At 57.8% G+C, this 15,653-nt stretch overlaps 1 protein-coding gene across 1 annotated transcript in view; it reads right to left on the reverse strand.

Annotated features, from left to right (window-relative positions):
- Nucleotides 1–15,653, reverse strand: part of COL5A1 (collagen, type V, alpha 1) — a 185,901-nt gene that overhangs the window by 31,781 nt on the left and 138,467 nt on the right. The window contains exons 45-62 of the mRNA XM_011991540.1: nucleotides 15,446–15,553; nucleotides 14,546–14,599; nucleotides 14,337–14,444; nucleotides 12,978–13,031; nucleotides 12,079–12,186; nucleotides 11,349–11,402; nucleotides 10,993–11,046; nucleotides 9,921–9,974; nucleotides 9,259–9,312; nucleotides 8,328–8,435; nucleotides 8,189–8,242; nucleotides 8,037–8,090; nucleotides 6,842–6,949; nucleotides 4,901–4,954; nucleotides 4,080–4,115; nucleotides 3,638–3,691; nucleotides 1,709–1,964; nucleotides 659–771 (exon numbers count right to left, since the gene is read on the reverse strand). Coding sequence (XP_011846930.1) covers nucleotides 659–771; nucleotides 1,709–1,964; nucleotides 3,638–3,691; nucleotides 4,080–4,115; nucleotides 4,901–4,954; nucleotides 6,842–6,949; nucleotides 8,037–8,090; nucleotides 8,189–8,242; nucleotides 8,328–8,435; nucleotides 9,259–9,312; nucleotides 9,921–9,974; nucleotides 10,993–11,046; nucleotides 11,349–11,402; nucleotides 12,079–12,186; nucleotides 12,978–13,031; nucleotides 14,337–14,444; nucleotides 14,546–14,599; nucleotides 15,446–15,553 — 1,485 coding nt within the window. The remainder of the gene's footprint in view (nucleotides 1–658; nucleotides 772–1,708; nucleotides 1,965–3,637; nucleotides 3,692–4,079; nucleotides 4,116–4,900; nucleotides 4,955–6,841; nucleotides 6,950–8,036; nucleotides 8,091–8,188; nucleotides 8,243–8,327; nucleotides 8,436–9,258; nucleotides 9,313–9,920; nucleotides 9,975–10,992; nucleotides 11,047–11,348; nucleotides 11,403–12,078; nucleotides 12,187–12,977; nucleotides 13,032–14,336; nucleotides 14,445–14,545; nucleotides 14,600–15,445; nucleotides 15,554–15,653) is intronic.

Consider the following 15,653-nt stretch of genomic DNA (forward strand, 5'->3'; position numbering starts at 1 on the left):
CTACATGCACCCACATACCATCCACACACTCACCCACGTGCGCCCATACACCATCCACATGCATGCAAACTCCTGCTACAGAGCCGAGGCCTCCGAAAGGCCAAGGGGGTGGGTATCTAAGTGACATGCCACAAAATCTCCACAGAGCCTAGCTCCCCACCCCAAATTCTTGACTAAACAGACTTCAAAACAAAGCACTCAGGAGGGACTGGGGCCAACCCACAGAAACAAGCTGGATAATAAGAATTGAAGCAAAGGGCAGCTTCTGGAAGATGTCTCGGGCTCACGTTATTATACCTGCTCCCAATTCCTTTAAAGGGTTTTCATGGGGGTCTCCGGTCAGTGGGACCACGGAGTCACCGGAGAAAAGCTTTTATCAACCGGTGAGTGGAGTCCCAGCCCTGGGACGGCAGGATGGCAGGTGGAAAACCCCCCAACCTTTTCTGATCGCAAGCTGCACAGACCTATTTTATGGCTAAACAATTTCTTAAAACGATTTAAGGTCTACTTCTGGAAGAACAGTTTCACTTACGAAACTGATTCATTTCTGGCTTTCAGTCTTAAAGCTGCATACACAAGAAATGCTTGAAGCCCTCAGCATGGCCCTGTCTGCGATGACTGCCCCCCCCTGGGGCCATCAAGGGACACAGCTACTCACCCCTTCAGACTTCTTGTCAGGGAAGACGCATGTCGACCCCCCGGCTGTGAAGTTGCAGTAAACCTTGAAGGAATCCCTGGAGCATCCTTGGTTAGGATCGACCCAGTATTCACCTGGATTTCAGAGACGGGGAGGGAGGCAGGCAGATTCAGGAGGATTGCTCCCTGGATGGTTCCGGAAGCCGCAAGGACATTTCAGTCCGGCAGTTAAAATGCATGCCCCAGGAATGCCGCCAACACGGGCCTTTCTGGGGTTTACTTTATTGCATTTAGCTTTTCCTGCCTGGCCCATAAAGAGATGTGGAGAAACTCATTCGCCAAGAACACAGCTGGGGCATCAAGCAGCTGGGTACGTGTTCTGGGGGCCGGGAGGGTTGAGGTCCGGCCCCCTCTCTGGGTGGACAGACATGCAGAGAGGGCTCTGGAAGGAACTCTGGAAATTCATGCATGTAGCATCAGAGTCTACTGGAACGCTGAACATCCCTTGAATCTTGTAGGGCAACATTCAAACTTCCCGGGGGAAGACAAGCTAATGTGATTTTATCCTTCAGGTGGTGCCTGATGCAATGACAGTGAGAAGGAGGATGTGTTTTTACGGTATCGCGGAGTCTGAAGGCCGTCTGCCTGAGCGTGCCGCCTGATGCCCGTCCTAACACTGACCCTTATTTCCGCCAGCACTGTGCCAGCCTCTCATGCACTGCCTCATGCAACTCTGACCCCCTCCTGGGAGATCTTTTTATTCCCACTTGACAGGTCAGGAACACGAGGTTCAAGCAGGTCACCCCGCCAGAAAAGGGCTAAGACCAGATGAGGACCTGGAGGGTCGGACCTCAAAGCCTTGGCCTCTGCACCCAGCCTCACCCTGAGATGTCTCCATAAAGTTCAAGAGGGGAGGCTCCCGTGCACCCCTGCCCCACAGATGGGGAGGCTGCGGCTGCCCATCCTGTCCCTTCCGCTGTGCCTGGCTGAGCTGTCCTTGCCACACTCTGTGTGTCCTGCAGGTCCATGCCCACACTTTGGGGGGCCAGCCCTGCCCTCACTGGGCCCTCACCATCTGGGAAGTCGGGGTGGCAGAGCTGCAGGTCCTTGCAGGTGCGGGCGGGGTTCTGCTGCGTGCCCAGCGGCCGCTTCATCTGCTCGATCTCCAGCTTCAGGGAGTTGAGAGAGCCGAAGATCTCTTCCATGCCGTCCGCGTAGTCCACGTAGTTCTCGCCATTCCCGTCGTCCAGCAGCTGGCTGGCGTCGATGTTCCGCCGCGTCCTGGACGCCTGGATCGGCAGGGGCTGGATGACCTCTCCTGGGGGGCCCTGGGGGACAGAACAGGAGCAGTGGTGGGTGACGGAGGATGGGATGGGTCCCAGGATACGAGCAGAGCAGGGACAGCTGGGGCCACATCTGCAAGGATTCCCTGGGGCCTGGCAACCTGGGCTACATGGACATCTGTCCGCCTTAGAACTGTTTTCTTCCTTTCTTCTGGTCTCTGGAACATTCCACACCCATCCCCACTGCCAGGTGCTTGCCAGCATGGAGCACTTCTCTTCTCCAAGCCACATCCCTAGCTCCTCTTCCCTTTCTCTCTAGAGCTGAAACTTAACAGTTTGCAGCCTTGGGCTTGCATCTACCATCCTGCCCTCAGCCACACGAAAGGCCAAGCTTTGAGGAAAGGGACCAGGTCTCCCCGCTCTTGCCTCTGCAGCCCTAGCTGGGGCTGAACACAGTGGAGCCACATGAATGCCTCCTGAGGCAAGGAGCCGTTCAGTTCCAGGAAGCCCCAGCTAAGATGATGAGAGTTGAGAGACTACACAACCAAAGGCGGTGTTCGATAGCGCTCTCGCCATGCCCTGGTTCAAACTGGCTTCACCTTGCGCCTCTAGGGCCTCGTTTAGTGCTCCCCCATCCCAACACACACGTATGCATGCACACACACACTATAAACACACACGCGCGCACACACACATACATGAGTCTAGTGCTCCCCCATCCCAACACACATGTACGCATGCACACACACATTATAAACACACACACACGCACACACACACGAGTCTAGTGCTCCCCCATCCCAACACACACGTATGCATACACACACACATTATAAACACACACATGCGCGCACACACACACATACATGAGTCTAGTGTTCCCCCATCCCAACACACACGTATGCATACGCACACACATTATAAACACACACACACGGGCACACACACACATACATGAGTCTAGTGCTCCCCCATCCCAACACACATGTATGCATGCACACACACGTTATAAACACACACACACGCACACACACATACACACATACACGAGTCTAGTGCTCCCCATCCCAACACACATGTACGCATACACACATATTATACACACACACACACGCATATATATCCCAGACACGCATGCACATGTATACATACGCACACACATGCACACATACACACAGCCATGCATGCACATACACAATATACACACACTACACATATATACATGCACATACACTACACATGCACACACACATACACAAGCACACACGCACACACATACATGTGTCCCACACATATATGCATGCATACCCATACACACATCATGTACACACATGCACATACAGACCATGTACACACACATTACACACGCAGGCACATATACAGGATGCAGGTACACATACAGACGTGCACACACACGTGCCCAGTCACATACACGCATATACAGGTTCACACATTCACACACATGTATGCATACACACAGCACACACACGTGTGTCCTCTCTCTCCTGGCCAGCTGTTCTTCCCAGGGTCGGCCTGTAAGCTTCCTGTGGACAGACTGTGTGGCTCGCTTCCCCTGCTGTGCGCCAGGGACAAGGCCCGGGCATGCCACACGGGCTTCATGAGTCTCCGGGGGCAGTCACACACACAGTTGCTTTCTCGATTCCCTTGGAACTAGCCAGAGCCCCCACCCTGCTTCCTGGGCTTCGAGGGCTACTTACCGGGGGGCCTGGGGGTCCTGGGTGGCCTGCCTCACCCTTCGGGCCAGTTGGACCCTGAGGAGAAAGAAAAGAATCAACCCTTGGTCACAGCGGCATGAGGGGACTTTGAATCCACCTTCAGCTCTAGAACGGTCCCTGGAGACCTGTGTGGGGGAGGTGGCCCTCACAGCTACGGGAGAGAAGAGAATGGCAGAGACCCCCATACCCTCCTGGATCCCTGAGATGAGGACAGAGCGGGATGGAGCCCTTCCTAGGGCAGAGCGCGAGCAGCTCACATGCCTCAGTCTGCCATGCTGGGGTCAGTTCAGAAAGACGGGAGGATCGTGAGCAGCAGGGCCTGAGCTAGGATGGATGTGTGGGTGGTTTGTTCCTGTGCCAGGCGACCCGCCACCCTCCCCTACCTTCCAGGCATGTGGCCTGGCTGGGGCAGCGTGTCACTTACCGAGGAGCCCTTAGCACCTTTTGGACCAGGCGGACCCTGCAGAGAGAGGACGGCAGAGCGTCAGCAACCCGGGTCTCAGCTCCAGCCCCACCGTGCTCCATGTCCTGCCCAGCCTGGTCTCACCCCTCGCCCCTCTCCCTCCCGCAGCCCCCTCAGGAGTCTACGCCTGTATTTGCCCGGCTAGAGTGGGAGGAGGGTCAGGGCCTGGCTGGTGCTCACCCCTCGTGAAGACACAGGGTGGTCCTACCTGCTCCCCGCCAGGCTACCACCCACCCAGGCTAGGAAACCACAGCTCAGACAGCCGGGGGAGGGGAGCGGAAAAGAGCGTGTCCTGGCTCAGACGGGGCTGATGAAATGCACCCCCCAGCCCTCTCTGAGAGCACACAGCAGGGGCCAGCCCTCAGCGCAGCGGGGGCCCCGGGGACCGTGTGCACCTGCGGCCCAGTGGCTGTGGGGATGTCTCCCAGCAATGTGAGAGCCAGGAGGCACTGCCAGAGGAGGGGAGCTAACTCCTCTTGTCTGGGCCAGGCTGGCCGGGCTCCTGCCAGATGCCTACAGACAAGTGTCCTTGTTCCCTGAGACGGCCACCGTTTCCCGTCCCTGTCTTCCCCACCCATAGCCAGCGCCAGGCAACGCCACTTCCTTTCTTCTGTCTCCTGGGACCCCAATGTTGAGTTAATGGGCAAAGCTACCCTGGAGGCCCCAATTCTAGCTTCTCGTGTGACTTTTCCACGATTCTCCAGCCCCACACTGAGGCCCCAAGGCTTACCCCCACCCTCCCTGCCCTCCCAGGAAGGACCACACCCCTCCCAGATACACACCGGCAGACCAGGGGGCCCAGGAGGCCCAATCGGGCCGGAAGGACCAGTGATACCCTGAAAAGGAGCAGAAAATGCAGGTTATCACCTTCAGACAAGGAGGAGCCACGGAGCTGCGACCATGTCACCCAGCCACACCCCTCGGCTCCCCCTGTCCCTTCCCCACGGTGCCCCTTCGGCCCCTCAGCAGCCTCCTGCGGCTGCTCTCCGATCCCGGGCTGTGCATGTCGGGGGAGCCATCGACCTGAGCATCCACCCCAAGGCTGCCAGCCCTCGGCACTGCTCCCCCGGCTGGGCTGCCAGGAACTCTCTCTCATCCCCCAGGCCACCGAGGACTTCGGGCTGAGCACCTCTTTTCACGTTCAGTCAGAAATACGGAAATCATTGCCCTGACATCGCAGCCCCGGCTTGGGCCCCTCTTGCTGTTTCCTTCTCATGGTGTTGGTCTCCCCACCAGAACTAAGCCCAGAGGGGTTGGGCAGGGAGTCCCGTCCATGCTGACTGTCCTGTCCAGCCTGTAAATGTGCTTTCTGCATCCTTGGAGCATGGAACCTCCGCTCAGACCCCTTCTCCCCACTGGCTCCCTCGGGGGCTGAGCTGCAGGCACAGAACAACTTCGGCTAGCTTTGCCACAGACACCTGGGCAGCTGGAGCCACTGCAGCCCCTCCCCCCACAGCCCCGGATTCCACTCAGAGCTCTCTCTGGGCAGAAGCTGGAGGCAAGGGTAGCGGAGGGCTGATGGCCGTATTTCACTGGGGAGGGAGTGCTTCCCTCCCTTCACCTTGTCCCTGCAGGGACTTGGGCTGTGGCTCATTGTAAGAACCCCACAACTCCCCAAGCCTGCACACCAACCCGACACCTTCATCAGCAACGCTGCCAAGACCACAGTTCGGGGTGAGGGCAGGGGAGCAAACAGGGTGGACACAGGGGTGCTTTCCTGTTGGCCGTGGGGACCTTGGATGCCTAATTTTCATGGTCACTGCGCCACCACACCCTGGGCGGCACTCCTCTGAGGACCCTGCTGTGACCTGGGGACACCGGCTGAGGAAAATGGTCAATGGCATGGAGGACAGTGGCCAGCGATGTAGGGTTTGCAATGAGCTCCACCCTTCAGCAATGTCCTGCAACCTTCCTGGAGCCTGTGGTGAGGATGCCACCTTACTCCCAGCCTGCAGGGGCTCTGCCTGCTCCTGTCCTGTTCCCGGCATCCTATGAGGCATGGGGTGGGCACAGCGTATTGTGCGTGTGTGTGTCCGTCACGCCTTGCTCGGGACGGAAAGATTCCCACATGGGAATAAGGACCCGTGGCCCTCATGGGGGAAGGACAGAGACACCGCAGGTCACCTCATCCCCTCTCCTGCCTCCATGGCACACGTCACCCTCCCCAGGCCACTTCCAAGTCACTCAGAGTGTAGCACAGAGTGAAGCTCCCCGCATGGGGTTTCCCTGGATATGGTTTGCAGAGGCTGCAAACTCCAATGAGCTACAGTGGCTTCCAGGGAAGTTTGGGGGCAGCTGGGGGCAGGGTGGAAGCAAGAGCCAGAACAGCCACTCTGCCCGCAGCACTGGCAAACACGGCTGGTTGTCACCAGTGACCTCCTGGGCAAGCGGTGGGTGACAGGCTCTCCCACAGGGCTGGGAACCAGGCAAAATGACCTGACTTCGGAGTCCCTCCAGCTCTGGAGGCCACCATGGTCATGAGGAGGAAGCCCCGCCTGCCAGTCAGGGCAGGGGACTGGGAGACGGCTCTGCCGCCAGCTCCCTGTGCACCTGGGCGAGCCCAGCCCCTCAATGTTCCCATCTGCCAAGCAGGATGACCGGACTCAACCGACGTGTAGACGTCCTTCCGGGCTCTGATGGGCCCCTGGGTCCCCTGGGTGCCTGCCGCAGGGATCCAAAATGCCTCTCAACAGCCCACATGCAAGAAGTGCCATCTCACGCACCTGTTCTCCCTTAGGACCGGAGGAGCCCTGGGGGCCGGGGAGACCGCGGTCGCCCTTCTCACCCTGTTCACCCGGAGGACCGATGAGCCCGATCAGGCCTGGATGACCCTGTGGGAAAATGAAGATGGGAAGGGGCATTTGAGGGAGCCACGCCTCATGCTCGGCCACAGTGGGCCAGGTAACATGCAGCACAGCCATGGCACAGGAATCTTCACGTCATGGTTAGCCTCCCCCGGAAGGGGAACAAGCTCAACAGAGGGGAACAAGCTCAACAAAGAAACCAGGTGACGAAATGGCAGGTCCGAGGCAGCCCTTCGCTGGGCCAGAGTCATGTCTAAAAACAGACAGGGAGCCACAGACACAGAGACAGACCAAAGTGATAAAGGGGTTTTCCTGAGTGGTCATGTTTATCTCTGTCTTTCTCTTCATATACACTCGCCAATTTCCTCACGGCAAATCCGAACGCCTGCTCCTATACGGAACTAAAACAAAGTTTGTGGACTGACACGGAAAGAAAGATGCAGAGCATTACAGATACTACAATCACGGGTTGTTTTTTAAAAAAGAAGAATCCATGACATTCGCTGTCTACGTCTGTCTTCTAGGAACCCATGGCAAGCCCCGCAAGGAAGCCCCAGCTCTCATCTGCCTTGGGGCTGGGGGCGGTGGTGGCGGACGTCGGAGTGGAAACGAGAGGGTCCTCATTGCCTTCTGCTTCATATACAACCGTCTCCCTCCTGAGTACCTTTTATGTTTGTAAATAAATCAGTGCGAGTGGAAAACAACTCCCAGCAGTTAGGAAAAATAAAAGGGCTTTGCTCCCACCGCAGAACCGTCCCCACACCTCCTGCGGGGAGGATCTGAGGCCGCCCAGCCCAGGGAGAGCAGCAACCTGGGATCCCGCACATCCATCAGCCGCGGCCTCTGCGCCTCGCCGGAAGGTTTTCCATCAATACCGCAGGGGCCTCTGGGATCTCCCGAACTGCTCAGGACCCTCCAAAGGCAGGGGCCAAGCCTCAAACACAGCGTGTCTATTTTCCTTTGTTTTGTCACCTCTCAGGGTCCCCACCACCAGCTTGCAGCAGGTGCTTGACAGATTCGGGCGACGGAGCAAGAGCTTGTTGAGTTTGAGACCCAGGGTTACAAATTTAAAGGTCCCGAGTCACAACTGCCGGGGCAGGGAGGTCCCTCTTACCTTTTCGCCTTTGGGACCAGAATCTCCTTTGAGGCCGGGAAGTCCTGGGGGACCCTGTGGGAGGAGGCAGAGGGATCAGAGTCCTCATCCCAGGGGTTTCGGGCGGCAAACTCACCCCACCCCCTACCCTCACCATGGGGAATGTCACTCACCATGGGGCCGGGGGGACCATCCGGGCCTGGGGATCCTGGGAGACCTTGTTCACCCTGAAACACAGAGACACTCCGCATGAATTGCTGAGTCACCCGTCCCTCCACCTGGCCACCCCTCCGCCCCTCACAGCCTACTCACCACAGGGCCAGGGATCCCTCGAAGGCCATCGGGTCCGGGCTTCCCAGGGGCCCCCTGGGGACCAATGGGGCCAGTCTTCCCAGGAGGGCCTTCCAAGCCGGCTTCTCCCTGCAGGGTGGTGGAGGGCAGAATGAGGTCTGGAACTTGAGGCTCCAGGCACCCTGGCCCAGGACCGCTGCTCGGAAACCCTGGGCACCTCTGGGAGAGCCCCAGAGTGACCCCATATCCAGGGTTGCCCTAATTCTCCACATTCTCTGTGGAAGCTGCCCTGGCCAAGTCTCCATCCCGACATTCCCCTGGCCAGCAGGGATCCCCAGTCTCCGCGGACTGTGCCGACCACAGCCTGGGGGGTCACAGCACCATTGTCCGAGCAGGGATGGAACCGCACAACCTCCCGTCTCACTTAACAACAGGCGCCTCCAGGAGGGAGGCAGACAATGCCAGGCCAGGCCCTCAACACCTTGCTGACAGAACAACCTCCCATGTGCTCCGGGCCAGGCCCCAAGCCAACTGCATGGGTGACGGCATCCCATCTTCTCCACAGGCCCCGAAGCAGACAGGGTCACCATCGGACACGGTCCACTTTAGAGGTAGGCAGCTGCGGTGTGGCCGGCTCAAAGAGCAAGCATGAGGTCGCAGGGCTTCCCGGGACAGAACTACCCAGCACTGGGCTCCCTGAATCCCGCAACCACCACCCGCCTCCTTCCTCAGGCGGGCAGGACAGATGGCCCCAGTCTCGTGACCAGCACTTGGCTGCCTCCTTGAGAGAGAACCAGATCTCCTCCCCAGGTAGGCCATGAGCCAGGTGCCCCTGGGGCAGCCACTCTTGGCCTCCGTGGCCTTCTCTGCCTACACGTTTGTTCACTCCCCGCCCACTGGGCTCCCTTGGGGGAGGTCCATGCGGTCACGGCCTGGCCCCAAAACACATTACCTTGGCCCCTTTCTCTCCCTGTCTGCCTTCGGGGCCTGCGGGGCCCGGGGGACCCTGAAACAAGTAAGAGAACAACAGGTGGTGAGTGTGTCCTGCAGTGGCGGGGGGACGAGCTCGGGTGCAGGCGCTCAGGGTGTGCCGGGCTGCAGGGCAGGGGTGCGGGGTCATAAAGGCTTCTTCCGGGCCACCCGCAGGGACATGGGTCCTCGGCATGAGTCCTACGGACTCCAGTCCCAGGTAAAGTCCTCCCAACATGGGGAGGAGAGTCCGTCCTGGGTGCACCAGGCAGCTGTTTACTGCACCGCCAGCAAGCGGCCGGGCCATTCAATCTGCAAAGGATGCCTTCTCATTTGCTCTGGCTTTTCAGTAAAACCTGAGCTACGGGAAAAGGACTTCTGCGGCTTTGCGGGTGTCTTTCTCCCACAATGAATACCACTGATGGTGTCGGCAGCCGGCCTGTCCTCAAAGGAGCAGCCGCGCCCGCCGGGCAGGCCTGTGATTTTGTGACATGGTGGAGTCTGAGTGGAGAACACGCCACACCCAAGCCCTTCCACATCAGTGCGGCTCGGAGCACCCAGCGCCCAAGCAAAAGGTGACGGGAAGGGGCGGGGGTGCTTCATGCAGGGAGCTGACGGCAAGGACGTGCTTGCAGAATGATTTACCCTTTTTCCTGGAGGCCCGGATGGACCTGGTTCGCCAGTAGGGCCGGGGGATCCCTGGTATTGGGAGAAAGAACAGTGTCAGGAACTGAGGTCTGTTAGACTCAGTTAAGGCAAAACCCACAGAGATTTCAGTCTACTCTCTCCTCGGCCGTCCTGCAGCTGCCTCTCTCTTCTTTTGGGGCGACCGCAGAGGCTGTTAAGAGAGCGTGGCACCCGGGCTGTGACAACGTAAGGAACCCTGACTCCCATCCCATGGGTTTTCTGCATTTTGGAAGAGAACTTTCCCACTCACGGTCCTGACTCTTGATACACAATGACTGGTTCAGTCCTCGCCACAACCCGGGCAGGGACAAGGCACTGGCATCCCCTTTCACAGAAGGGAGGACAAGAATCGTCCCAGGACACAGGCCGGGAAGTGGTGGAATGGGGGCATCTGTTGGGGAAATCCAGCCCGGGGCTTCATCCCTAATGCCTTCTCTGAGTGGACACTTCTCTCAACTCGGTGACATGGCCTTTGCCCTCAGGTCTGCAGCCCCCTGTGCTTGGCCAGGCTGGGTGCGAGGTGGCGCAAGGGCACCTGCAAGGCCTCAGGGGCCACCTCCAGGCCCAGTCCTGCCCAGGGCCCGTGGGGGTCGATCCATCCCAGAGAGACAATCTGGGCTTGAAGCAATGTTTAAAACACTCAACACCAAGCGTCAGATGCAATGTCCAGTGTGATCTCGGTCAAAGTAAGGCAGGAAGGGTCCGGTGAGGAGAGGCACTGGCCCTGCTAGACAGAGCTGTGGGTAAGATCTGACGTTCCTGTGCAAGCCCGTGGCGAGTCGTGGAAGCCCTGGGGCTGCCTGCAAACCTGCTGCTGAGATGGCACGTACATCTCAGAGGGAGTTCATGAGCCCTGTCACTGTCCAGAATCAATATCGTAAGGGAATCAATATCATAAGGGAATCAATATTGTAAAGGAGTCAGTATCAACTAGGTTGGAGTTTTTCCCAGACATGAGCCAAGCAAGTTGCAAAGTCCCAAGAATACACTGACACCTCCACCAGGAAGCCAGCCCAGATTGTGGACTCACCGTCTGCCCGGGTTCACCATCGTCTCCTTTGTCACCAGGGGGACCATCTTGACCCTGTGGGAACAAACGCGAGCTCCTTGCTGACCCCCAGATGGCACCCTAAGTTCATGCACCAGCTCCCAGGGCATCTCCAGTCCCTTCCCAAAACCCAAATCCATCCTGGTGCAGCACAGAGCATGCTCAGTGGGGTCAAAGGCATCTTCTTGCTCTGATCACCAAACATGAGTGCATTTTGGGACACTGCCTGCCCCAGTGAGAGTTCATCACAAAGAACAACTGGAAAGAGGGGACATGGGGCTGGCAGAGGCAGGCCAGCGTTGTGGGGATCCAGTGGCTTTACCCTCTTGTGCACCTACCGCGGGACCAGGCTCTCCAGGGGGACCGGGATCTCCAGGAAAACCCACTGGGCCCTGAAAAGAAGAAAGAAAGAGGCAGCCAAGGCCATCAGCAACCTGACTGAGACCACACGTGGCCAATCATGTTGCTGCCTCAAGACGGCCACCTGCCACCGTCCAGTTCCTAGGACATTCCAGCAATTCCAACACCTCAGTGCACTTTATGGCGCGGCGCAGAAACCCTCCCATGTGCAGCATGCCCCAGAGCCAGCAAGCCCGGCCAGTGGGCATGGCACAGGTCAGCTGTCTCTTGCTTTCCAGAGCCAAGCAAGGGGCAGGCGTTCCGCCCACAGGTCCATTCCTGGGAGCTCCAGGCTGCAAGTAGAACCTGGACCTTCAGACTTCCGGAATGTGCCTCTCCAAAGCCCCTCTGATGCAAAATCAGGGCCGGCCAAGGGCAGGGGCATCTTCCCAAAGCTCAGCTGTCACTCGTACATCTCAGCTGGCTGCCTGGCCCACAGAGAAGAACCACTCAGGGCTTCCTCCTCCAGTCCACGCCCTCTGTCTCATCTCTGCTATTTTGGTTCAGTAGCTGGTATGAAAACCTCTAGTGTCTAGAAAAATTAGCCAAGACATGGAACGATCTTGAAGCTGCTCTTGGAGCAGAGTGCACAGCCAATGAGTCAGAAGGATCCCAGTGCAGAGCCCCGCTCCTGCTGCAGGGTCCCTGAGGCGTGACTGGCATACTCACAGGGCTGCCTTTGGGACCATCGTCTCCGGGAGGGCCTTTGGGTCCAGGGGGTCCAGCAGCACCTGAAGGGCCCGACTCGCCCTTCTCTCCCCTTTCTCCTTTGGGTCCCTGGAGGAGAGACACCAGGGTCAAGTTCTCAGAGCCAACCACGTCGCCGCCCAGAGCAAGGCAGGTGCCGGTTTACGGTGGGCCTCCCCGGTTCTCACCCCATTCAGACCAGCCTTTCCAAGTATCTGCTGAGCCCTGCAGGGGGCCAGCTGCCAGGTCGCTCCCCAGCCCTGGGCAGAGTCAGCTCCTGTGTGCACCCTGAGGGGGGCCTGAGGAGCCTTCACTTTCTGGAAGCCCTCAAAGGCTGAGATTCAGCTCTAGGTGGGAGGGACCGACTCCTGGACCAGACGTCAGTCAGTGAAGACCACAAGGGGTGTCCACGGACTCCATGGATCTCAGAGGGAGGGAGCAGCTAGAACCAGGAGACCTGAGTCCACCCAGCTGGTCCTGGGCCTGAAAGCCACCTCTGGGCTGGCTTCACAGTGAACACTCATCCGGCGTGAGAAGGCCTGGATATTCCTAGTCTGTCCCTCATGGTCTGGGGACACGAGGTGACAACAGCCACCCTCACACTTATGGCAGTCCACGAAGGGGCCAGGAGCAAACACTACAGAGGACAGAGTCCCTGCAGGCCACCGGGCACAGGTAGTTATTGCTAAGTCTGCGTGCGCACGCTCACTCCCACATCACACACCTTGTTCACGGTAATTCCATGAAAGGGGCACAAGAGGGGTTACAACTCCCATTTCACGGATGGAAAAGCTAAGGCAGAGCCAGAGCCTCCGACCCAGCACCCCGTCCACACACCTGCTCGGTCGTATCCCACCCTCCCGCAGTGCCCGCTCACTCACCGGGGGGCCGCCTTCTCCTGGAAGGCCAGGCTCGCCTGCTTCGCCGGGCTCGCCCTAGGGAGATAGTGGTTATGGCAGCGGTGAGTGCTATGGTTTCAAGCATTTGCCAAATCCTGCCTGCTGCCTGCCTGCCCCTGGGCACCCAGGACCCAGCGGCTCCTGGGGCAGTGGTTGCTGTCCCCAGACACTTCCGGAATTGGAGGTGCATGAGGAATATGGCAGACACGTGATGGATACAGGGCAGAGTGTCCAGGTTGCAAGCAACACTGGCTGTGAAGGCTTTCTCGGAGCGCTGCTCCAAGGGTTGTGGAGGGCAACTACGAGAAGCTGATAAGTGGCTAGGACGGCACTCCAGGTGGGGGATGGCCAGGGCCGAGGCAGGAGGACAGGCATGCCATCCTCAGGGACACAGGCCACAGGGGCGCAGGGAAGGGGGCACCCACAGTGGCAGCAGGTGAACGGAAACACATGCCCTACGGCGGAGACACCAAGGCAAACACCACCTCTCTGCATGGAAGCCGCACACCATCACCCCGTGGTCTCAGCAGGGCATACTTCTCTTTAATTTCTATATCATAAAAAATGAGCAGTGGTGGAAGGCGTCTTCCAATTTAATGGCCTGATTGATGTCAGAAAGAAAGCTCTGGAAACCGTGCGCAGGAGGCTGGAGTGCATGGATGCACACTGTGTCTTCCCGCTTGTCCAGGGGAACTGGGTGGGAGAGGTGCTTTTGCAGTCAGGCGAATGCAGGAACAAGGATGTGGAGTCACAGCTCAGCGCCGTCCCGCCCAGCATGCAGGCACACACACATGCGCCTGTGTGCACGCACGAACTCACACACACAGGCACGCACACATACACGGGTCCATCATGCTGCACACATGAGCTCACACACACAGGTACGCACACACACACGGGTCCATCACGCTCATGGAGTCTGGGCTCCAAAACCAATCAGATCAAATGGAGAGGACCCATTTGAGAAAATAATTCAGCTGAAATGGAAATTGCAAGCTTAGAAACACCAGTTCTTTAAGAAATAGTCTCCACCAGAGCTGAGCCTTGGAGAAGGAGGCAGGGGCTTTGCCGGTGGGGCGTTGTCTGGAAATTCTGCAAAAGGCTGTCACGAATGGACAGTCAGAGTTCCCAGCTCCATTTCACAAGTATTTGCCTACATTTCAAAATGCCTTTCACAGGAATAACCCAGCCATGCCCATAGAGATGAGTACATCTCATCTCTGTGTACACACAGAGAGGTACACACACATGCATGTACCCCCACAAGCACGCACGTACATATACACACACACACACCTTAAACAACCACAAATCTGCCACCAGAGCAGGCACAAGCCTCACCTTCTCTCCCACTGCACCAGGGTTTCCTATTCCACCTGGGGGACCCTGTGGGCCATCAGCACCTGGAGCTCCGGAGGGTCCTCGGGGGCCAGGGGGACCTGGGGGGCCCTAGGAAAGGGGAGAGACCACTGAGCCCAGAGGAAACGCAAATGTTTCCCCAAAACTGAGCCGCTAGGACGGCAAGGCGTTGGAGTCTCAGGCACACTTACCATCTGGCCCACGTCTCCTGTCTCACCCTTCTCACCCGGAGGTCCTGGCAAACCCTGAGAACAGGAAACTTCCCAGTTAAGCGCTGTTCTGTCATGTGCATGTCAGACACACACACGACTTTCATGACCTCCACCCACACAGCACCGCTGAGCGTCGGAAGCCCCGGGAAGGTGCTTCTCTGTGCATAGCTACCCATGAGGACGTCCTGGGGTTCCCAGTCTCAGAATCCGCCCAAGGAAACAAGCAGAGGAGATCGCAAAGATTTACGACAAAGGTGATTGTGGCAGGATCCCATAAAACAATAAAGACTAAGGAGCCAGCAGCAGGGGGCGCCTGGGTAAATTATGTCACCACCAGATGCTGACTTACTGTGCAGTGACTAAAAATCATGTTTTCCAAATAAATAGAGAGTCATGTGTAATGGCGTTCAACACGCTCATAACATAAAATGGGAATGGAGGATGGAAAATGGGGAAAGCTGGGTACAAACTTTCTCTCTTACAACATGATTCATTTTTCAAAAACCAAATACAATTACATATGTGCCTCTGTGTATGAGAATACACACATTTAAAAGGCATGGCAGTGAAACGTGCCCAAATGTTTATTGCTGTCATCTCTAGGGGGTGCATTTAGAAGTCACTCTTGCTGTGTTTCTTACGAATCGTCAGTTTCCACAATGAGCACAGAAATAAATGAGACTGCTGAAGAGCGGTAAATGCGGGCACGCCTGGAATTCTGGGAAGCCACAGCACTTCCAGTTGGAACGAGGAGGCCCAGGAGGCCCCCTGCAGCCTGGCTTTAGTTTTCCATTCTTAAAAAGACAAGAGGGGAGAGCACAGGGAAGACACAGGGGACGTCAGAAGCGGAGACCGGCGTGGTGAGAACCCCGCAGTTACCTGCAGCCCCACTGGCCCAGGGGGTCCAGGAAAGCCTCTGGGACCTTCATCACCTTTCTGCCCGAAAAGGCCCTGCTGGCCCCGAGGCCCTGGCTCGCCGTCAGCTCCCTGCAGGCAAACAAGCGGCCACAGGTGAGGATGCTGGCACCCCAGCAGCTCCAGGGGGCATGGGGCAAACAAGCGGCCACAGGTGAGGATGCTGGCACCC

Source organism: Mandrillus leucophaeus, unplaced genomic scaffold (genome assembly GCF_000951045.1).
Source record: "Mandrillus leucophaeus isolate KB7577 unplaced genomic scaffold, Mleu.le_1.0 Scaffold398, whole genome shotgun sequence".
Lineage (NCBI taxonomy): Eukaryota > Metazoa > Chordata > Mammalia > Primates > Cercopithecidae > Mandrillus > Mandrillus leucophaeus.